General features: G+C 37.6%; 2 protein-coding genes across 3 annotated transcripts; one reads left to right on the top strand and one right to left on the bottom strand.

Annotated features, from left to right (window-relative positions):
- Window positions 1-1,108: 1,108 nt before the first annotated feature.
- Window positions 1,109-7,358, bottom strand: wdfy2 (WD repeat and FYVE domain containing 2). The gene is made up of 12 exons (XM_039655540.2): window positions 7,086-7,358; window positions 6,052-6,119; window positions 5,629-5,702; window positions 5,420-5,474; window positions 4,194-4,344; window positions 3,635-3,747; window positions 3,151-3,277; window positions 2,947-3,052; window positions 2,729-2,830; window positions 1,664-1,794; window positions 1,477-1,585; window positions 1,109-1,378 (listed from the first exon to the last, which is right to left on the bottom strand). Exons 1-12 carry the CDS (start codon window positions 7,217-7,219, stop codon window positions 1,349-1,351), a joined length of 1,200 nt encoding a protein of 399 aa, XP_039511474.1. The 5' UTR covers window positions 7,220-7,358; the 3' UTR covers window positions 1,109-1,348.
- A 1,688-nt stretch (window positions 7,359-9,046) lies between these two features.
- Window positions 9,047-22,166, top strand: ints6 (integrator complex subunit 6). Of its 2 annotated transcripts, none has more exons than XM_039655780.2 (18): window positions 9,047-9,481; window positions 9,566-9,643; window positions 10,021-10,170; window positions 12,842-12,931; window positions 14,425-14,608; window positions 15,846-15,971; window positions 16,260-16,408; window positions 16,837-16,989; window positions 17,706-17,838; window positions 17,953-18,047; window positions 18,130-18,240; window positions 18,328-18,543; window positions 18,860-18,986; window positions 19,201-19,343; window positions 19,433-19,604; window positions 19,750-20,088; window positions 20,434-20,527; window positions 21,430-22,166. In XM_039655780.2, the coding sequence occupies exons 1-18, from the start codon at window positions 9,371-9,373 to the stop codon at window positions 21,521-21,523; spliced, it is 2,565 nt and encodes an 854-aa protein (XP_039511714.2). In that variant the 5' UTR covers window positions 9,047-9,370; the 3' UTR covers window positions 21,524-22,166. The 2 variants fall into 2 exon arrangements, with proteins under 2 accessions (XP_039511714.2, XP_039511713.2); XM_039655779.2 differs by having other exon boundaries at window positions 19,747-20,088.
- The last annotated feature ends 1,400 nt before the right edge of the window (window positions 22,167-23,566 follow it).

The following is a 23,566-nucleotide window of genomic DNA, read 5'->3' as shown; positions in this document are numbered from 1 at the left end:
ATTTTTATTCCGCAAGAACACATTTAAATAATCAACAGTGACAGTAAATACATTTAGAATTTTACAAATAAAAAAATAAATGCTGTTCTTTGCTCACAGAATCCTGAAAATAAATGCATCACAGTTTCCACAAAATATTGAGTAGCACAACTATAAACACTGATATATATATATATATATATATATATATATATATATATATATATATATATATATATGTGAATACCAAATCAGCATCTTCAAATAATTTCTGAAGGATCATGTGACACTGAAGAGTGGATTGGCTGCAACTTCAGCTTTGCCATCAGAAATAAATTACTTTTTAAAATATATACAAATAGAATAAATGCAGCCTTTGTGAGCATAAGAGACTTCCTTCAAAAAATATATATATTAAAAAAACTGACCCCAAACTACAATGGTTTACTTTAAAATGAGCCAAGTCCCATTTTAGTCAAATGAGTCCTTTTCAAAAACACTAACCTCGCCATAATCATTCAGCTGTAGCGTTTCACATACTGTGGCTTTACAGTAACCTCTTAAAAATGCTCAATGTCCATATTGTGCTATAGGACAGGACACTCACTTTGCAAGTCATTATGTAAGCCATGATTGATTTAATATACAGCAAAAATTGTGCCTGAAGAAAGACATTAAAATTTCTCATTGCCATTGAAAGAATGAAAAACAGTGAATGTTTCTTACAGTAATGAGATGTCTATGAAACATCATCTTTAATCAAACCAAACACAGTATTATTACAATAAAGCATTGCTGAATTGTACCCTGTATAAACAACATCTGTGATTATGTGTGTTTAATTCTTCTATTAAATTTACCAGTGTAAAAATACCAGTAAAATTAAGTGCTTACATTTAAAGAGTCAAGATTGCCAGATCATGACCAAGAGTCAAAAGCAGGCAGTATTTTCCCATGCCAAAACCACTGATTGATGTGCAGTGAAGGCACTTGAATATAGAAACTGTTCCAGCATGCTTTAATGCATTATCAGGAGGATTCATTTGTGTTTAGGATAAGACATAACAAGATGATGAAAGAATATTTTACAGACAACATAACATTAGGTCATGTCAATATAAACAATTGGAACTAAACAGATTTAGACTGGAAAGTATTTACATGTTTGTTTCCATAACCCACATGCACAAATACATACAAATGCACATGCTCAGTTTAAACCATCAGTTAAATCTCATGAAATCCTTGAGTTTTTCCACCATGAGATGAAGCTGCCCATGGAAAGGGGCCAGAACTCTGAACGTTCTCCGTGGTTCAGGTTCAGAACGGATTCTTAGTTCTTGCTGCTTGCAGATGATGGAGATGATTCTCATGATACCACTGGAGTCATGTCCCATAGCTGCATGTAAACACCACAGATTTTCAAATGATTTCAATCTCCAGCCACAATTTATCAAACAGTACACTCAACACTCTTGTGTGAGAACAGTGACCGACCTTGATCACTTTGTCTGTCCCGGAGGTGAGCAGCCAGCCTCTGGTTGGTTCATACTGCATATGTATGATGCTGTGCTTACTGTCATGGAACGTTGCAGTGGGTGCCCGTCTGGACAAGAAGAAAGCTTTGGGTGATCCCATCATTTGAGATAGTCAAAACATTGAAGACAGTAAAAATTTTACTTACTCCTCATCTGTAATGGAGTCGTGACAACTGTCACAAACCCGCACTTCAAACTCAAATCCCATGAGAGGAATCGTGGAACGTTTAGAGGAGCACTTTCCACAAACGGCTTGGCCACACTTCCTACAGTGATGCTGGCAAGGGAGAAAAATGAAGCTGCTTCAAATTATACTCAAGATTTGGCTGAATAAAGTACTGCAAACAATCATTTAACTAAACCAGAAAAACTTAATTTGAGATATATTTTCGGAAAACTATTCTTCATGTATTTACAGTCCTATTTAAGATTTTCGTTCATCTTCGGAAAACAAATGAACATATTTTTGCTGAAATCTGAGAGCTGGATCACTCCTCCATAGTAAAAACATCGTTAAAGTAGTCTAAGTGACGACAGTGGCTCAACCTTAACGTGACGAGGATACTTTTTATGTGCAAAAAAATCCCCTAAAATAACAAATAACGACTTTGTTCAACTAATCATTTTCTTCTGTGTGGGCCTATACGCCTTATTCACGGCAGCGCCATCTTTGATTTTTAATGAGAATGAAAGCGAGGCTGTGAGGGATAGGCATGCATCTATTCAATGGGCTGTACTGTTATTTAATGTGTTTTCGGATTGTTGAAACACTGGAAAAATATCTTTTCAAGAAATGTCAGTTGACAAAAAACTCCCGACAATGTAAGCTGTGGAAATTTGTAAGTAATCTAGGAGCTTTATTCCGCTTTTTACAGCGTATGCCATTGAAAACACGGTAAGTCTATCCCTCACAGCCTAACTTTCATACCTGTCATGGCGCTGCTCTGAATAAGGTCTATGAGTTCACGAGTGCGCCTCGACCCATGCGCGAGAACCACAGGTGTTCCTAATAATCCTTAAAGTAAGTGTATGTGTGTATATATGTATATATATATATATATTTTTTTTTTTTCAAATAGATTAATCTTGTTTTTTTCTTGATTTTGCAGCAAAATAAGACAAAATATATATTTTCATTATTATTAACTTATTTTTCTTTTATTTATTTTTTCTATCAATCTATGTACAATCTATGTTTTTGTGTGCAGTACCTGGCGGAGACCAATTTTCTTACTATCCCACATCTGTTTGAAATTCCAGAAGAACGGCTGTTCACACTTCTGGCACGAGTCACTGTCAAGCCACTCCGGGGTCTGAGATAAAGAACAGATGAAGACATGCTGAAACTAACATAAATATCACACATCCTGTTGACAGAGACAATCACTTTTGTCCTAGATGATACTTTCTAGCTCTACATCTCTCTCACCTCTTGTCGTGTGACGTCCATGTTCCAGATAACTATTCCTCCATCTGAGCCACAGGAAATGAGCTGACGAGTGTGAGGAGCGTAACACAAGCCCTGCACTTTATCACTGTCACACACACACAGACACAAATATTAGGATATGACACCCATGCTTTCTAGAGTCTCAAATCTTAAATACATGACAACAATTTATCCATGTCCTACTTGTGTCCCTGCAGTTCAATAGCTGTGCCTTTACGGCCTCCAATGTCCCACATGATGATTGAATGATCAGAACTTCCAGAGAATAAAACCCTTTGCACAGGATCCCAAGACAGTGACGTAACATTGCCTGCACACATACAGGGTCTATGTTAAAAGATTCAATAAGATGTACATTTGCAGTGTGCAGGGTTAGTTACAGTGGAAGTGCAGGGATACTTCTTTCCATTATACAAAATTACGTGGATGCATGCATGAAGATCAGTATTTTGTGTATCATGTGGTTATGAGGACTTAAAGCCACGTGATAAACAAAATAAACTAATCTTCATGCATACATCCACATAATATTCCTCTTAAATGGGGAAATAATTATAATTTAGTTCATGTTTGTACTTGAAGCCCAATTAAGTATTTAATTTATTCACTTGAAGTCCTTGATATGTGAAAAGTGTGTCTATTTGTAAAGTGCTGTTTGCGGAAGCACCTGTGTGGCCTTTAAATGTGGTAACAAGGCTGCAGTTGTCCTGCTCCAGCTTCAGGATTGTCACTTGTCCGGAAAGATCTCCAACGAAGGCATGTCTGGTCTCCACATCAAATCTTACACAGATCGTCAAGAAGCCCATGCTATAAAATTTCAGAACCGCTCCTGAATCTCTTCTTATCTATTAATAATCTTCTATCATTAATTTCATTCGGATGGTCAAAAACATTGTGAACATTTCTCATATTCCAGCCCGTTTTGGAACACCATGAAGCTGAGTACATGATGACATTATTTTCATTTTTGGGTGAACAATCCTTTTATCTAGTTATATTTGTAAAATAAATTACACATAATTGGTGTTTTTGTTGTTGAACAGAAAAAAACAAGCATTATTTTAAGGAAGCTTATTTCCTATAATAAAGCAAAAGTAAATTCATACAACGGGTTTTCATCAGAAGACAACACAAACTGCAAATAGAAAGTAACATTCCACATTTTATAAAGACTGAATAAAAACATGTGGGATATTTCATATCTGAAGTGGCGTATGAATGGATACTGTAGTCCAGACACCCATGCTGTGGTCCTGTATGTACCCAGCTGCTGTCCGCTCTCTGAGCAGTGCCATGTAAAGCTCTTGTCCTGACCTGTGCTTAGAACCCACTCCATCTCTAAGACGAACAGCACCACAGTCACGACACCCTGATGAGCTAACGCAAACAAAAGACAAAACACAATAAAAATAGGGAGGGAGCACTTTACCACATTCAAAAAAAAATAATATAAAAAATAGATGGAATTATGCTTTCACATATAATATTAATACAGTTCTTTTCAATTGTTTACACACATTTTTTTTTTCAAAATATAAATCACAATTATCCAAACACCACACTCCTAGATAATTCCTAGATTGTTTGCAAAATTAGATACTTCAGTCAAAACGTATACACATATTTGTGAAAATGCTATTAGTTTTCATTTAACCAACACAATCCTCAATGATCAGACACTATTGCAGTGATCAATAAAAAACACATTTATTAAAAAAAAAAAAAAAAATTGAAATAGCATGTGCTAGATTTGTGCCCAGACATTGTTATGGATAATTTAGATGAAAAAAAGAGACAAAACCATCTTGGATGCCCTTGAGGTAAGCTAAAACAAATCAAAATTAATTTCAAAGTGAACTATTGCGTTTTAAAGAAGGTTAGCTAGCTGTTTCACACTAATGTCATTCTAAGCCATAATGATACACTGTGATTGAGAGCTGAATGTTCAGAGTACATATTGAAAAATAAAGTTGCCCTGCCTGCATATATATTGGTTTATACAGAACTGACTACAATTATGTACAAGGGTATTAAAGGATTAGTCATCTATTGTTCTTTGGTTGCTGTTATAAGAATGGAACCAAAATATAAATCACCTGTATCTTTTAGAATAACACCCAAAAAGACCCCAAGTAATAAGCTAGTTATATTTACTTAAAGGATAGTTCACCAACTAAATATATATTATATAGTGTTTTGTTAGTCATACAACGAAATTCAGTGGGGTCCACAAAAGCAAGTAAGTCATACAGGATTGGAACAACATGAGGGTGAGTAATGACAGACTTTATATTCTTGGGTGAACTATCCATTTAAGGATTAAAATTGTTTAAAAAAAAAAAATCCCCCAAAAGACCAGACAATTTAGTAAATAGGCCTTTTTGCATGGTCATATGATTTATATTAAGTTAAGTTAAAAAAATTAAAAATAAAAAAAAGAGATGTGACTCACCCAGATATGTTCGCGCAGGAGTCATCTGGTTGTAGTCCTCCGATAGGATAAACTCCTGGAAAGAGAAACTCCTGGCTTAATGAAGCTTAGCAATGTATCTTACAACCTGCTAGAGACATTTTGCTACATAGAAAACAGGTGTGTGTAAGAATACTGCAGCAGTGCCACTTATAATGTAGTTGACGATAATAAATATTTAATGAACATACCGATACTGTGCCATTTTCCAACCCTGCAGAGATCCTCCTTGTCTCTGGGTTAAATGACATACATGAACAAGCCACTGCAACATAAGAAAGACATTGAATATGAGATTCTTCTATCTTACAAAATCCATCGATCGCTATTCAACTGTAAACATAAACCCTCTACTGACAGTCAATGACCTCTTAGCCATAGTCTGCCATAGTTAAGTAAAAAGCAAGCAAAACCGTGACATCATTGTTGAGAAATATAAAACTGCTGTCTGAACACGAACACAAGCAGAAGTTCATGCCCATACTGGTTTCACTTCACCTTTTTACTTTGATAGTAAAATTCCTGAAGTTATGTGGTTGCATGTCTCATAATGTTGAGATCTATGTAGCTGTTTTGGCTCTCAGAAAGCTGCCCAGGAACTGCATTGGACTCACCAGGCATTGTGTGATAGACACTGGGCCAGTACTGACCACTGTCCCTCTTCAGCCACACACGGATTGTCCTAAAAATTATAACAAGCAAGCAAATAAATGAATAATCTTGATTATAACATTTCATGTATATAGCAGAACCTTACTTAACAACATGACATGCAATACACTGCACACAAATTACCCGGACGGACAGCTCAGAACACGTCGGTGGCTAAGATAAACCCTGGCACCTTAATCACCAGACACAATAAGACTTCTAACTAAATTTGGTTGCCAAGTAAAAAACAAACAAAAAAAAAATATAACCAGGATAAGGGTTGCCAAAATCATTGGTGTTTCTTGAGTTTAGTTACTTTTTAAAGAAAAAGGGATACAATAAAATATGAAACACACACACAGCTCTTTAATCCATTAATCAAACAAAAAATCATACATATTTGATATGGTCATTTATAATTTTTACACTTTATTAATAGCCGTGAAACGAGACTGACAGCAATCGTACAAACAAAATTTCGTCTTTTTGTAATTCAAATCAGCCATTTTTTAATTATTTATTTTTTTCAGTGCTCTCTGATCATTTCTGACAGTCTTTAAACTGGCAGGAAAAGGTAGTCACGCGCTTCATGGTTCACAAAATCGTTCACTTAAAAGATTCTCTTAAATAACGTTATTCGCCCGCGAACGATATAGCAGCTAAGTTACACAGAAAAGATCCGGCAATAGCCGACAGCATACAAACGGAGATCATCGATAGCAGCAGCTTAAATGAGCTTTAGTTAACGTTATGTGTTTGCATATTACAGCCTCATTATTATCATCCATTTGCTATGATAATAGGCTATTCTTTAGTCCTCCGAATTATTCAACCAAAACAAAAAACAGAATAAATCCATCATACAGGACACATAATTTATGTTTCAATGTATTATTGTGCGTGCCAGTGTACAGATTGTTGTATGACGTGTTTTGCGTATTCTGCATTGTAATTCTAGTAATTGCTTTGGGTTTCTAATCATACGCGTGCTGCTGACCTGTCTTGAGATACGCTGATAACCCCGTCCTCTTTGGGGATGATCACAGCCGTATTCACTACATCTTGGAAACCCTCGATCTTACTCAACAGGACGGGCTTTCGTGTCTGCGGACGGGGAATCTCTGCCGCCATGGCGCTGTAGTTTCTCCGTCACCTGAATCCACCTCTCTCGGCTGCATAACACGCTCGCTTAGCCTTAGCGCTGAGCGAGCGCAGGTCGATTAGACCTGCAGCACGGTAAAGCGTGACGAGCAGGGATGCTGCAGGTCAGCTGATTACCTCTCACACAATTTTTTGTTTAGTGAAACACGATCGCCATGTCATCTGAATAAGCGTGTTCTTCTCTCTCTCTGACCGTGTAAGACGATCCGACTTTTGAATGAATCGCAGATGCGTTTGCGATGTGCAGGGTTGACTCTGACGAATACCAAATGTGTAGAACAGGAAGTTGAACGTCATTCTTTTTTTCCCCACTTCATTGACATCGACATTTGTGAGAAAATAGGGAGTGATCCCATAAATTTCTGTTTATGGATGAAAAATTTACCAAATAAAATAAACAAATTAAAAATGTATTCTTTGGATGTGTGGGCATCAGTATAATAACAAATATATTTCAAATTAAAGGAGTGTGCATGGATGGGGGTTTTATTTAAATGAGAAAACATACTAGACCAAAATTTCTGAACCAATTTGCAAGAAAAAAATAAGTGTATTAAAGTTGCATCTTCGTCACCGCAAAACGAACAGGCACTGGAAATAAAAAATAAAATAAAAAACTGAAAAAAAAAAAAAAAAAAAACATCGACATTTGTAGGACATGATGAGCATCTTGTACAACGATGCAACTTGTACATTTGTTCAATACACAAGTATAATTAATTTAATTCTTCATGGTAGTTTAGTCTGTTTTCTTTTTTTCCTCAACATTTGTAAATATACTTTGGTTTTAACAATAAACAGTGAAAACTGTTCTATTTATAGTTCGGCTTTATCATGTGCGGACAGACATAGAATTGTTCATTCTCTTATCTCTACATGAAAGCCTGAACTAATAAGGATTCTCCCAGGTTTTTTATATCCCAAATCATTTGCAGGGTCTCGCTCGTTTGTTTTTTCTTTCATATATGAACACGACATCTTCTAAAAGTCTATTTGGCATTGACGTATTGCAGATGAGCAAACACTCTTAAAAATAGGCCTTCCAGTTAAAAATCACATCAAATAGACTTATGCTATCTGGGTATAATGGTAGTCCACGGCCACACCCCCATGCTAATGGTACTGCCCAGTGTGCAAATTACAAGACGAAATTAAAAAAAAAAAAAAAAAAATCAGTTAGATTTCATTTATTCAAATGTTTGTTTCTGAAGTCACAATTTAGCACAAGCTTCCAAAGACCAACTACCAGCAAAAAACTAACATAGAACATGAATAAATGTATATCATGCAACAATAGCATGTCACATCTAATGTACTTCTATGCATACTGGAAAGGTGGGTAGGCTAAATGTAATATATAAATGAGTATAAACTGATTTTATCCAGCAAATCATTATTTACAGAAATGTAAAAATAAGTAAAAAAAAATATATAAACTGTACCTTTAGTAGAGACTTAGAGGTTATTTGAATAAAAAAGCTATAAAGACTTAAAAAAATTGAGAGAATTTGATAAATACTTTGTATTTACTTTTGTATTAGGTTTTTTTTTTTTTTTTTTTTTTTGATGCATGCATTTGAAATTACATATAATAACAATAAAAAAATCGAATGTTTACAAATGCGCATGCTCCCGTTGAGCTTCGTTTTTTGAGAATATGCTAATGTTTGATTTTCAGGTGCCAATCAGCTGAGGCGTTTGGACGCACGCTACTCGGGCAGGGCTTTGGAGGCGGAGTCAAGTGCTGAACGCAGAATAAAACCACTGGAGCCCGCGAGCAGATCTCAGAGTGAGGAGAGTCATGGACGTAAACTAAACAGAAAGTTACCATGATAAAAGTTAGGCATCTCTTTCAAATTACAACAACAACACCCGTTTCACTTGTAAATCAACAACCTTTCCCCCCCAGGGTCTGAGGTTTGCTCAAGTTTACAAGGCATCGATCTTTCAACATTAACTACAGTTAACGTTACACTCTGACAGAAAGAATGCGCGAGACAGTTAGCATTAGCCGGCTAGCAGCGTGCTGACAGCAGCGACAAGCGGCGAACAAAAGATTTCTCGGCATTTGTCCGCTTGCATTGACACTCGGTCCATGTAGAAGGGACGATTATCAACACAATGCCAGTGTTACTTTTTTTGATAGACACGTCCGCCTCCATGAACCAGCGCTCCCACTTGGGCACTAGCTATCTGGACATAGCGAAGGGCGCAGTTGAGACTTTCCTGAAGGTAAATTTATACACGTCTATGCTCCACATTCGTACTTTACTGAAAAATTATTTAAAAATCTACGTTTCCATCCACTTTTCACAGCTGAGGAGCAGAGATCCGGCCAGCAGGGGAGACAGATACATGTTAGTGAGTTTCGAGGAAGCGCCGGCAGGAATAAAGGTACAAACTCCTTTATTTATTTCCAAACCTATTTTGTTTCACTCCAGACACTTTAATCATTCACTTCGTCTATTTGCTTGTCAAAACACCACGTCTAAATTTGTGGTGTGAAAACATTCTGCCCAGCATGAATTTGTGTGTTTAAACATGGCCGACATTTTGTTCAGTGTGGCAGCAGAGAGTTTTGTGTGTGTGTGTGTTTGTGTTTGAGGAAAGAGAGATGGGGGACTAACTTAGTTTTATCACCCAGAGAGAGGACTCTCTACTCTACATTATTGCCTCAGCCATTTTCAGATAAACGTGTTTGCCTGAAGGGATGTGATGTGAGGATCTCTTTAAAACTTAACTAATCATTTCACTTTGACTTGATATTTCAGGCAGGATGGAAGGACAGTCATGCCACTTTCATGACCGAGCTGAGGAACCTGCAAGCAGTTGGATTGACATCGTTTGGCCAGTCTTTAAGGACCTCTTTTGATTTGCTCAATCTCAATAGATTAGTTTCGGGGATAGACAACTATGGACAGGTATGTTATAAACCAGGGACTGGTATAAAGTCTGTGGCCTAACCCCATGAGCCCATCCCCAACATCTCACAGTTATACAAGCACCCAATAGGCTCACACTGTGCCAACACAATCCCAAGGGCCCCTCTTGACACTGTAGAAATATGTAAACTGCATTGTGGATGCAAATAAGGGTGGTGACTAGCTGAAGTGCAACCTTGATTATGCTGTGAAAGTGTACTCTAGTTAAAATTGTTCCAGGTTGTGTTGTTTTAGTTTATTGGTTGTAAACACAAAGTTCACAGAAATTTTCTAGAGGACAGTTCTTGTATTTCTGCATGTTGAGCTGGGAAAATGCAACGTATGCAACATTTTCCCACACAGATTTAGTGTTTTTTTTGTTTTTGTTTTTTTTTTTCTTTGTAGTAGTAGTTGGTTAAACTCAGGGTTTTGAGTTGACAACCAAAACTATCTGGTTATTCTTTGTTTGTACCATTACACTGATCATCTACTTCCTCTCCACTGAATTTGATCCTGAGTTCATGGAATTTGTTCACATTAAAGTGATATTAGTAGTGCATTTAAACTAAATGCATAATCGTTAAACTAAAAATTATTGTGTCTAATGGATTAAAGGGGTGGTTCAGGATTTTGGACATCGGGCCTCATTTCTAAGTTTGCCTTAGTGTTATTTACTTAGTGTTCCTAGAGGACAAACGCATAACAGAACAAATGAAAATCACCAATACATGCACATGTAACAAGTGGAGACAGTTTAAAAAAAAAATTCCATCTAGTCGTTCCAGTTGTATAGTTTGCCGGTACTTGGATAGCGCGTCAGTGGTAACTCCTAGCCTGCTATTAAAAAGTTTTATCCACTCCACAGTACACCAAAAGCAAATAAATTATAATGCTTGACAGACTATTGATATAAATATCTGTTCAGAGAATAATGTTAAAACAAACTACCCTTTTTTTAGCAGTCTACAGCAGCAGCGGCGTGATATGTAGTTACCTAGGCAACTGAAAGAGGTAGTGAGAGAATTATCGCTATACATTTACAGGAACTAGTTTCTCTGCAGCAGCGCAATTTTACTTTTCTCCGGTTAGTAAAAAGTAAACACCGAACTGAAGCGTGCTACAGTCGGAACTACCTTTACTACCTCTCTCACTACCTCTTTCGGTTGCCTAGGTACATATCATGCTGCCGCTGCTGCTGTTAAAAAAGGGTAGTTTGATTTCTAACATTATTCTGTTTACAGGCGTTATAATTTTTTGCTTTTGGTGTACTGTGGAGTGGGTAAAACTGTTTTTACTGGCAGGCTAGCAGTTACCGTTGACTCACCCTAGCCTAACACCTGCGAACTATGCAACTGGAACGATTGGATGAGAATTTTTAAAAACTGTCTCCACTGATAAATAATACTAAGGCTAACTTGGAAATGATGCCCGATGTCCACAATTTGGAACCATGTGTTTAAGGGTATAATAATTATATAAATCATAAAAAAATAATTATGATCATCACTAAAAGCCAGATGATTTTGTCTTAAATTTTTTCTGTGTAATTACCTTTTTATTTGGAGCAAGAGAAACTGGGAGAGTGACTTTATTGCATCAGAGCTGTCACTTTGCTCACAGCTGATTGGTCGGCAAACCTTTGGGTTTGCGATGTCTTAGCCAGAAGAACATATCATTCTTCGGTTATGTCATGTGTGCTAATATAATACTACTACGACGTAAGAGCGTCAAGGCGGCACCCGCGCTATCAGCCAATGGATTGGCGTGATTCTATATGGGCTTCAGACAAACGGCACACTTACTGACGCGTTATTTTACGTGTGAAATGCAGCCAAACCTTGGAGCGTTTTGTCTTCGGCATCTTAATAGGCTATATGCCCAGCTGCACTACTTCCTGAACTTCAGCCAGCTCCTTGTTTCCTGTCTGCTATTATTGGCCAAACTTGATTAATTCAGGTGTGTCTGATTATTGTTGCCTTGACTACTGAGGACAAGCTCACCTGAATTAATCAATTTGGCCAATAATAGCAGACAGGAAACAAGGAGCTGGCTGAAGTTCAGGATGTAGTGAAGCTGTGCATATAGCCCATTAATCCCCTCGCTATCAGACGTTCCGGGAGTCTCCCGCATATTGAAAATGGCACTGATCTGTGATGGGTCTGTTAGCGCATTAGGTCCAACCCCCTATGGGCGGGTTTGAAAGGGTGGGAACTAGTGCTTGTAGTCTTTACAGAAATCCCCCCTCTTACACTTCCTCCTACAATGACATAAAATGACAATTTTTGCGACATTGTAGGATGAAGGGAAAAAAGTAAATAGTGGATTTCTCTCATCTCTGGGAAAAATGAGTGTTACACGACCATTCAATAGTATGACTGGATTTCTAACAATGGAAATCTTAATGCAAATGGGTTGATTGTCCCTTTAAGAAATGACATCCATAAAATATGCTCTGTGCTGAAGATACAATTTAATCTAAACATTGAAAGAGCAGAGCATTTAACTGATTGAGTATATATTATTTTATCAGTGCATAGAGGTCATATTTTAGATTTGTATAATGAAGTCAATGTGTTAACATCAAAAAGAGTGGTTGTATGAAGCAATGCCTTTGTGTAATTGGCTCGCTAGTTTTTTTTTTTTTATTATTATTTTGTCTTGTGTTTTGCAGGGTAGAAACCCTTTTTTCTTGGAGCCAGCTATCATTTTGGCCATAACTGATGGGACCAAGCTGACCAGCAGTTCTGGGGTGCAAGATGAGGTGGGTCATATGTCAGTATGGGCTGGACTTGAGGGCTCATGATAACACCCTGTCTAGTCGTGGGTTTCCTATTTTTATTTTGTGCTTGCTATCCCCTTCTTGTTTTTCCCCCCACTTAAATGTGTTCCTCTTGATAAACACTCACCTAAAGGATTATTAGGAATGGCTGTTCAATTTCCCATTAATGCAATATCTAATCAGCCAATCACATGCCAGTTGCTTCAATGCATTTAGGGGTGTGGTCCTGGTCAAGGCAATCTCCCGAACTCCAAACTGAATGTCAGAATGGGAAAGAAAGGTGATTTTAAGCAATTTTGAGTGTGGCATGGTTGTTGGTGCCAGGCGGGCCGGTCTGAGTATTTCACAATCTGTTCAGTTACTGGGATTTGCACGCACAACCATTTCTAGGGTTTACAAAGAATGGTGTGAAAAGGGAAAAACTTCAAGTATGCGGCAGTCCAGTATGCGGAAAATGCTAGAGGTCAGAGGAGAATGGGCCGACTGATTCAAGCTGCTAGACGAGCAACTTTGACTGAGATAATCACTCGTTACAACCGAGGTATGCAGCAAAGCATTTGTGAAGCCACAACACACACCACATTGATACAGATGGGCTACAACAGCAGAAGACCCCAACGGGTACCACTCATCTCCACTACAATTTGCAAGAGCTCACCAAAATTGGACAACTGAAGACAAGAAAAATGTTGCCCGGTCTGATGAATCTCAATTTCTGTTGAGACATTCAGATGGTAGAGTCATAATTTGGTGTAAACAGAATGAAAACATGGATCCATCATGCCTTGTTACCACTGTGTAGGCTGGTGGTGGTGGTGTGGTGGTGTAATGGTGTGGGGGATGTTTTCTTGGCACACTTTAGGCCCCTTAGCACCAATTAGGCATCGTTTAAATGTCACAGGCTACCTGAACATTGTTTCTGGTCCTGTCTGTCCCTTTATGGCCTCCATGTACCCATCCTCTGATGGCTGCTTCCAGCAGGATAATGAACAATGTCACAAAGCTCGAATCATTTCAAATTGGTTTCTTGAACATGACAATGAGTTCACTGTACCAAAATGGCCTCCACAGTCTTCAGATCGTGCCTGGATGTGCATCCCACAAATCTCCATCAACTGCAAGATGCTATCCTATCAATATGGGCCAACATTTTTAAAGAATGCTTTCAGCACCTTGTTGAATCTATGCCACATAGAATTAAGGCAGTTCTGAATGTGAAAGGGGGTCAAACAGTATTAGTATGGTGTTCCTAATAATCCTTTAGGTGAGTGTAGTTTGTTCCTTCCTTTCCATACCTATCTTTCATTGTTCTTTTTAACAGTATGACTTGTAGCTCTGTAAAAGTAAAAAGTCTCTAGCTTGTAAAATGAGAAATATATCTTAAGTCAGTGTCTCCTACAGGAGTTTCTTCCCCCAGGGATTTTTCCGTTTATGTGCTGACATGTGAATTAATTCATCCTTTTTCTCTGCGCCAGTTGCATTTACCTTTGACAACACCATTGCCTGGCAGTGAGCTGACCAAAGAGCCCTTCAGATGGGACCAGCGACTCTTCTCTTTAGTGCTCCGCATTCCAGGCCACTCCTCTCCTGACCCTGAACCATTGGGTGGAGTTCCTCTTGACTCTTCTCCTATTACACCCATGTGTGAGGTCACCGGGGGTGTGTATGCGTTTTTACCTATTTTAGTGAAAATTTTATCACAGAAAGACAAAGGTGTAGAATAGAAAAGGTAATGGACTGCATGTTAAAAGTGAACTCAAATTAAAGCGCAACATCGTCGATTTTCCATCTGCTTTTTGTTACAATGCCTGTAGTATATATAAAAATCAATAATCAGGGCTTGCCATTAAGCCTTTTCATGTGCTTGTCCTTCGGACAAGTAAATTTGTCATTCAAGTGTCTTTTTTTTTTTTTTTTTTTTGGAAATACGTTCATTTTACAACTCCCCCAAAATTAAACTGTTGAGCTTTACCTTTTTTGAATCCATTCGACCAATCTCCGGTTCTGGCTGTACCACTTTTAGCATAGCTTAGCATACATCATTGAAGTGCACAAGACCATTAGCATTTCTCCCAAAAAAATTACCAAAGTGTTTCGATATTTTTCCTATTTAAAACTTGACTCGTCTATAGTTACATCGTGCACTAAGACAGACGGAAAATGTAAAGTTGTGATTTTCTAGGCTGATATGACTAGGAACTATATTCTCATTCCTGCATAATAATCAAGAAACTTCACTGCTGTACCATGAGTGCAGCAGGCGTAATGATTACACAAACTTAGTCCCGGTCACGTTGGAAGCTGGGCACTATTTCAGGGGTTGCGTCATAACATTACATTATTTAATTATAGTTCAAATATTTGTGGTCATGTTAGTTTGCAGTTCATTAACTAATGTTAACAGTTTAACAACTTTGGATCTTAATGTCTTTATAAAATGTTGAGATTAACATTAATTAATTAAGATTGATAAATGTTGTAGAAGTTTTGTTCATTTAATTGTTGGTTCATGTTAACTAATGCTAACAAAATGACCTTATTATAAAGCATTACCATGTTTAAATGAAGTTGTCCAATCAAGTGTAAAATTAATGATAAAAGTTAAGGAATCTTACACTGGTTCAAAATAGGCTACTGTATTGGATATGCTTGATTTATGTTGAAGTCTTTGGGACATTGCTTTTAATAGTAAGCCTATTGTTTGTTATCAAAGTATATCCATTTTAGACTATTTTATCAATTTAGAGTGCAAATATATTGGTTATCAACTTTCAAATGTAAAGAAAATGGGTTATCGGTATCGGCCAAAACTTTCATATCGATGCACCCCTACATTTAAGCACTCAAGTTAAATCTCACGTCAGATGCAATTGAACTGTTTTCCCGCTCTGTTTAGGCCGCTCGTACAGCGTGTTTTCCCAGAGAATGCTAAACCAGTGCCTGGAGTCTCTGGTGCAGAAGATCCAGAGTGGTGTCGTCATCAATTTTGAGAAAAATGGACCTGATCCTCCTCCAACTGAAGGTAAAGGAGGACCAGGCTTGTATAGTTTTCAGAAGTATTGCAGTGAAGCACCTATTAATAATAAATCTAATTATTAATTGATCATAAATACAATCAAACTGTAATTGTGAAATATAAACGTTTTTTAACTATGCAAAATTAACTGTCACTTTTGATAAATGTAGTGCTCCTTGCTGACATTTTTTTTAATTTCTTTCTCAATGCAAAGAAAAAAATCATACCCCAAACATTTGAATAAAAATTTCAAAATAAGCCATTATTAATGAAACAACTGTTTGTTTTATCCAGATGGTCCAGCAGAGATGAAATATGGACCTCAATCATGGCACAGTTGTCATAAGTTGATCTATGTCAGACCCAACCCTAAAACTGGTGTTCCTGTTGGCCATTGGCCTATCCCAGAGTCCTTTTGGCCTGACCAGAACTCTCCTACTTTGGTGCGAGAAAAATGTTTCAATTTTTGTATCCTGGACCATCTGTTCAGTCCTTTTTATATTTAATGTAATGTGTATATGCTCTAGGTTTTTCTAGTGTAATGCAAATGATTGTATACAAGTAATTGAAATATATATAATTTTTATTATGACTATTGTTTATTTTATTACTCTTGAGTTGCCATGAACATAAACTTTACTGATGTTGTTAAAGCTGCAGTCGGCAAGTCTGGGAGATTGAGTGGACTTCCCACTCTCAACGAATACCCTCCCAAAGAGTTTGTTAGAAGCGGATTATAGTGTCGATTTTACTGAATATGATCAATAAAATTTTGCCGACGGCAGCTTTAAATGATAAAAACTGTAAATTTTCTAGTGAAATGTAAACTTGTAAGTGTGCTGTCTGCTCATTTGCCTGTGTTCCTCTACAGCCTCCACGTGCATCCCACCCACAAGTAAAGTTTTCATGTGTGGATTCAGAGCCCATGGTGGTTGATAAAGTGCCCTTTGACAAGTATGAGCTAGAGCCCTCCCCGCTCACTCAGTATATACTGGAGAGGAAATCACCGCACACCTGCTGGCAGGTACTGCTAGAATCAATATTTTAGTGCTATACATGCTAATCGGGGAACATGTATGTTCACTCAGGGTACTTTCACACTTTGCCTGGTCTGAGCTAGAGTTTATTTGCTCCCTCTGCCCTCGCTGGATTGTTCACATTATAATATTTGTGTCTGAACTGTGGTGCATTTTCATAATCAATGCAGCAGCTGTTTACCCCTTTTGCTTAGTCACACTTGTCAGGAAAATGAGTGAGCAATAGTTAATTTTGTCAGCTTTTTTTATTTCATCTTAGTCTTTTTCCTGTTAAATGTACTTTTTAGTTTTTATCATATTTAGTCAACTTTTGTCCTTTTTTTTTGTCTTGTAACTTTTTTTTCACCATGCTGTATAATGGTTAAACTGAAAGCATAATTATAATCGCAAAGATTGTTGTCATTTGAAGAATGTATTTTTACATTACATCATAATTATTCTCTTGATTTGTGCATATGGTGCAAGTGCAATGTTAACTCTTTTTGTTCATTGTAGACTATTTTACCTCATCTAGTGTACTTATTCATTGTACCATCAGATATGTATCATATCAATTAACACTCTGTGTCTGCTTTAAGAAAACTGTTAAAACAAGAAACTCAAACATGAGAACAGTGAAATCCTTAATAGTAGTTTCAATAATTCCAAAAGTGCTAGTGTGAAAGCACCCTCAGAATTACTAACTAACTTTATTCTCTCTCAGGTTTTTGTGTGTAATAGCGCTAAATACGGGGAACTCGGGCAGCCATTTGGCTATCTGAAGGCCAGCACAGCTCTAACCTGTGTCAACCTATTTGTCATGCCCTATAACTACCCTGTGGTGCTGCCTTTGCTTGGTAAGCGTCATTATTAACATCTCAATTATCATAATTTGACACTATATTTGGTTTTGTATTTTCTTTGATTGTTGATGGATTTAAGTTTTATAACTGTTCATCATGCATTTATAGATGACTTGATTACTGTACACAAGTTCAAGCCTCCAGCGAAGTGGCGACAATCTTTTGAAAACTATCTAAAAACAATGCCACCCTACTACATCACTGTAAGTAATGGAATCACTCATGCTCATTTTAACGTTACAAAAGTAAATTTAAATTATTTTTTCTTCATCTTGATTCTTTCAGGCCCTGCGGAAAGCACTAAGAATGATGGGAGCTCCAAACCTGTTGGCTGACAACATGGAGTACGGCCTCAGCTACAGTGTTGTGTCGTATCTCAAAAAGCTCAGTCAGCAGGTGTGTACTAATATAGCTTGTTTTTAAAGGCTTTGTTCTTAAAAGTGCTTTATAAAGTTATGAATTATTAAATTGTGTATATTACAGACGAAGGTCGAGGCAGACCGAGTTTGTGCATCAGTTGGGAAAAAGGCGGTGCCAGAAGGTGGGATTAAACTTCGCTGCAGAAGCTCCGCCCTCTCTCTGGCCCACAGAAAGGATTTCACACAGCTGCTACAAAGTATCATAGGAGATGGGCCAGCTCTGCCAATGGAGGCAAACACCAAGGAGTTTGCCGGCTTTCAATTAGCTGCTCTGAATAAAGTGCGTCCATGTACACTACTGCACACTTTGTAGATGTTTTGTGCTGTTTTCATGTGCTTAAGACCAGGAGATCCACAAATACATATGATCTCTCTGAATTTAAATCAAGTCAGTGTGAGATTAATGTTTAAAAGGCTGGAATTGACTGTGAGTGTTTTTAATGTATATATGGAACATGATTTTTAGAATCACATTTTTTTGTGCATAACCAACTTTTCAACAGGGTGTTGTTCAGCAAATTTTCAGTGGTTAGTTCAGATCCCTCATCACCAATTTGGATCCCTCATATTTTTCATTATTCTATTTGACAACACAGGCATTAAAACCACAAGGATTGCGGAACCCCTATGATATCCCAAGAGCTCATCTGCTGGACCAGCTGAGTCGCATGAGGCGGAACCTCCTGCATTCTAGCATCTGCATTCTGAAAGGACAAGATCAAGGTAATGCTCAGACAGCCATAAATGCTTATTGATTTCCACTGAGCAGTTTTTTTTGTTTTTTTTTTCAATGTCTGGACGATTCTCTAAATTACATTTAGTTTGATTTCTGAAAGTACTGCAAGCCTTTAACTTCAATCTGAGATATGATAAGTTAAATTTCATGATGCCGTTTATATGGTCATTTTTAAACATTATTTATGTAACTTTTTTCTAGATCAGCTTCACAGTGTGCCTATAGCTCAGATGGGCAACTATCAGGACTTCTTGAAGCATTGCCCGGCCCCTCTGAGAGAGGCAGACCCCGATCAGCCTAAACGTCTGCACACTTTTGGTAACCCCTTCAAATTGGACAAGAAGGTAATTTTAGATCTCAGGCTTTCAAAAAGAAGCCCTACATAGATTTGAATTTCAGGCAAATAGCACTTTTTCTCTTCTCTTCATGTCAGGCGATGATGGTGGATGAGGCAGATGAATTTGTTACTGGCACTCAAGGCAAAGGCAAACGTCCTGGAGAGTCCAGTAGTCCTGCTGGGGTAGGGGCCCCCAAACGCAGGCGCTGTATGTCTCCACTGCTTCGGCCGGGACGGGCATATACACCTCCCAAAACACCACCCAGAAGTAAGTAATTAATAAACTCATGCAGAAAAAAAAACTTTAGTAGCAGGTGTGACAATCATCCAACTTAATTCTGGTTCCTTGGTGTCTAAAACATGGAAGCTCCAATTTTACTTGTGCATGTTTCATGTCTGATCCAACACAGCAGCAGATAACGATTGCACAGAATTGGAAAACCTCATCACCAACCATTTCGAGTCAAACAACAACAACTCTGACAAGGAGCTGAGTCCTGTGCCAGAGTCTGAACCAATCGAGCAAAGAAACAACCTTCAGTTGGATGAGATTGAGATCCAGCAGGACAGAGTTCAGGAAAACGGTCAATCCAGCGAGAGCGAGCTCTCTCTGGGCAGTGAGGGTGAAGAGGAAGTCCCGTGCCGCTACCCTTCCCCCTGCCAGCTGAAGAAACTCAGAAACGAAGAGAGCCAGGAGCTAAACTCTGAACTCCGAGTGCTCATCACCAAGGAGATCCGGAAACCTGGAAGACGTAAGTAACAACACGTGCAGATGTATGTAACTAAACACTGCTCAAGTAAAGTGTTTCCATCATTTCCTCTCTAAATGCTCTTTCCTGGATGGCGTCCAGTGAGCGAAGGAGGGGTGGTCTCCCACCAATGCTTTGTCTTGTGAAATCCACTGGACATGTTGGCTTTTGCTAAATGTGAAAATCTGTAATATTACAGCTGGGTTCCATTTTGTTCTTTTTATTTGTAGATTGTACAGTATTACCGGTCTTCATTTGTTCCAGTGGTTTTACAATTATTTTTGGACATTGCTCATGACACCATACATCAAATCTTTTTACCTCCCCAACCCCCCGTCCTTAACGCAGGTTATGAGAAAATCTTCTACCTCCTCAAGCAAATCCAGGGCAGTTTGGAAACACGTCTGATCTTCCTGCAAAGCATAATCAAAGAGGCTGCCAGGTAAAATCCTTTCTCCAGATTCAACATTTTGAACTAGATTGACTACATATTGGGATTTGTATAAAGAGTAAGGCCCAAATACACATACAATATGATATACTTGAAGTGTAGGATAATTAAATTTTTTAAGAATGCATAGAATGCATGGAGCCAGATTTTACACTGTACGCTCAGTTCAAATGCACCTTGAATTTTTTTTTGCCACTAATCATTTGGTCCACAAGGTGGCAGCACTGGATTCACAGTCAAAAAAGAAACAGACAGAACAACAAACTACTAGAGACGCAACAATAGGTGCATGCATTTCCTGCGTTTTACTCCACATTTAGACATACATTTGCAAACTTCTCCAAGTACTTCCTGGTGGAATCCCAGCCACCATTTTGATTTTGCTTTCAACTTCTAGTGGACAAGGGAAGTTTATTTAGACCCTCGATTCTGACTGGGGGAGCAAGTCTACTGTACTCGTGTGCACTTCATGCAGATCTATAGATAACAATACAACACAACTGTGACCTTTCCAACAGCAACTCTCTTTGATCGTACTTATTTTACCCAGAAGTGATCAATCGCTTAGGGCATTATAATTAATCATATTGCAAGGGTTCCACCAGTAGTGGGCACTTGTGCTGTGTAAGCAATGACTTAAATCTGAGAAATGGACTTGCATGCATGCATCCATGCATACATACAAGTTGATTTTTTTTTTTTTTTTTTTTTTTTAATTGGTCAACTTGTGGAGATGAAGCTTTCTGGTGTGCATGTTTGTGTGCTATCAAAAGTAGTGTACTTTCAGTACATGTTTGCTGCACATATGCACTTGCAATGCATTAAGCCATAAAAATGATGCTTCTATTCTATTAATTAATCTAATTACTTAGTATGTTTGTTTGTGTGCATAGGTTTAAGAAGAGGGTCTTGATTGAGCAGCTGGAGAACTTCTTAGAGGAGATTCACTTAAGAGCCAACAGCATGAATCATCTGGACTGTTTCTGAGCACTCCATCTGCCCTATTTGAAATACTCGCACACAGATCTGCACTATTTATGTAACGTTACTTGGGACTTGTGTGTCTCCAGTTTTTATCAGTATTGAAGCTGATTTTATTGATGAGGACTTAATGGGTTGTCTTTAAACCTCAGGACTGGGGGGATATGGGAATGTTTCTGTCAGATGGTCATAAACGCACTGCTCCTTTTCTTTTTCTTAGACATTATTTCCTATCTAATTGTGCCAAAGAGAACTGGTTGAATGGCATCAGATTCCGCCTCATCTCATTTGCTTTTTTGTTTTCTCCTCCCAGTTCCCTGTGACATTTTGACACGTGGCACTGATCACCAATGTGTTTTCAAATTTAGTTTCAATCAAGAATAGAGTTTGGAAACTCACTGCTGCATTCAGTTTCAGACAAGATTATTTACTGGAAAGTAGATCTTTATCAGCAATATTCTTCTCCAATTAAAAGGCGAGTTAAAAAGCAATTCTTTAATGTTGGAGGTTTGAGTGACTGAGGTTTTATAATTAAATGTAGTCTTGTACACTCCGGAAAGCATTGTTTATTATAAATTAAAATCTCAGGAATGATGTTGCAAAAGATTTAGCTTTTGGCAGTAGAGGAACATCTTTCTGAAGTTTTGTTTGCCTGAAAATGTAAAAAAGCTCTTATCTATTAAAAAAAAAAAGTTACTCCTTTTTTTCTTTTTTTTCTTCTTTTTTTTCCAATCTTAAACCACCCATAATTATTCCACCTGGCTTCGATAACATTGCTTCTAGCAAAAGAGGTTTATATCATGGTGTTCAGAACACAGAACCATGGCAAATTTCTGTGAATAAGTAAGGACTAGAAGTAACAGGAATATAAATTTTTATATCTTTGCTGAAAATGCAAATGACAGTTCTGCATTAAGTGACAAAATTTGATTTACAAAAGTAACAACCAGAAGGATCTAATGAAATGATGTAAAGTTGATATTTAATCATCCATGATAGTCAAGAGCCACTTACTCATTGACATGGGAAGTTGCTGCTAATGTATTCCTACTTGACTGCCAAATTTTCAGTATCCCTTAGCTTTTTTTGGATTTTTTTGTGTCTCACCCTCCTAACCCTGCACCCTGTAGGGACCAAATCTTCATCATAAATGTTATAGATAAGTCTGTGGCTTATTAAAAAGAAAAAGTATTTTATTATACTGTATATTTGTACATAGTGACATTGAAAAATATTATTTAAGAGAATGTTTTGGTGGAAAGCCTTTTTTTTGTATGTATTTGAATAAAGTCTATTTTACACTGTGAATAGTCATGTAAATAAGTGACATTTTTCTGTCATTAAATTCTCAGTGGCACAATGTCATTAAAAGGATTGCAAATCTTACCATGTTCAGTGTTTTGTTTTGTTTTTTTGTTTTTTCCTCCCCATACACTTACCCATAAGTTTGCAGGGAATCAAAGTGGCTCATTTCAATTTATCTTTTTTCTTCTATCACTTAACCACGGATCTTAAAGGGTTAGTTCACCCAAAAATGAAAATTAAGTCATTAATTACTCACCCCCATGCTGTACCAACCCCGTAAGACCTTCATTCGTCTTCGGAACACAAATGAAGATATTTTTGATTAAATTTGAGAGCTGTATAACTACCACATTGGCTCCTAAGGGACTGCCTCTTGACGGCCCAGAAAGTCAATGAAGAAAATGTTTAAATATCCCAAGTGACTACCGTGGCTCAACTATATGTTTATCAAGCGACGCGAATACTTTTTGTGCGAAAAAACAAACAAAAATAACGAGTTTATTCGACTATTTCTTTTCTTCCTTGTAGGCCAGAAACGAGACTTACTTAGATTTCCACGACGCATGCGCGAGAATTGCGATCTGCTCACACCAGCTTACACTACTTCAGATCGCAATTCTCGCGCATGCGTCGTGGAAATCTAAGGAAGTCTCGTTTCTGGCCTACAAGGAAGAAAAGAAATAGTCGAATAAACTCGTTATTTTTGTTTGTTTTTTCGCACAAAAAGTATTCGCGTCGCTTGAT

Source organism: Pimephales promelas, chromosome 7, assembly GCF_988280905.1.
Source record: "Pimephales promelas chromosome 7, fPimPro1.hap1.1, whole genome shotgun sequence".
Lineage (NCBI taxonomy): Eukaryota > Metazoa > Chordata > Actinopteri > Cypriniformes > Leuciscidae > Pimephales > Pimephales promelas.
This window is presented reverse-complemented; position numbering and strand designations above follow the sequence as displayed.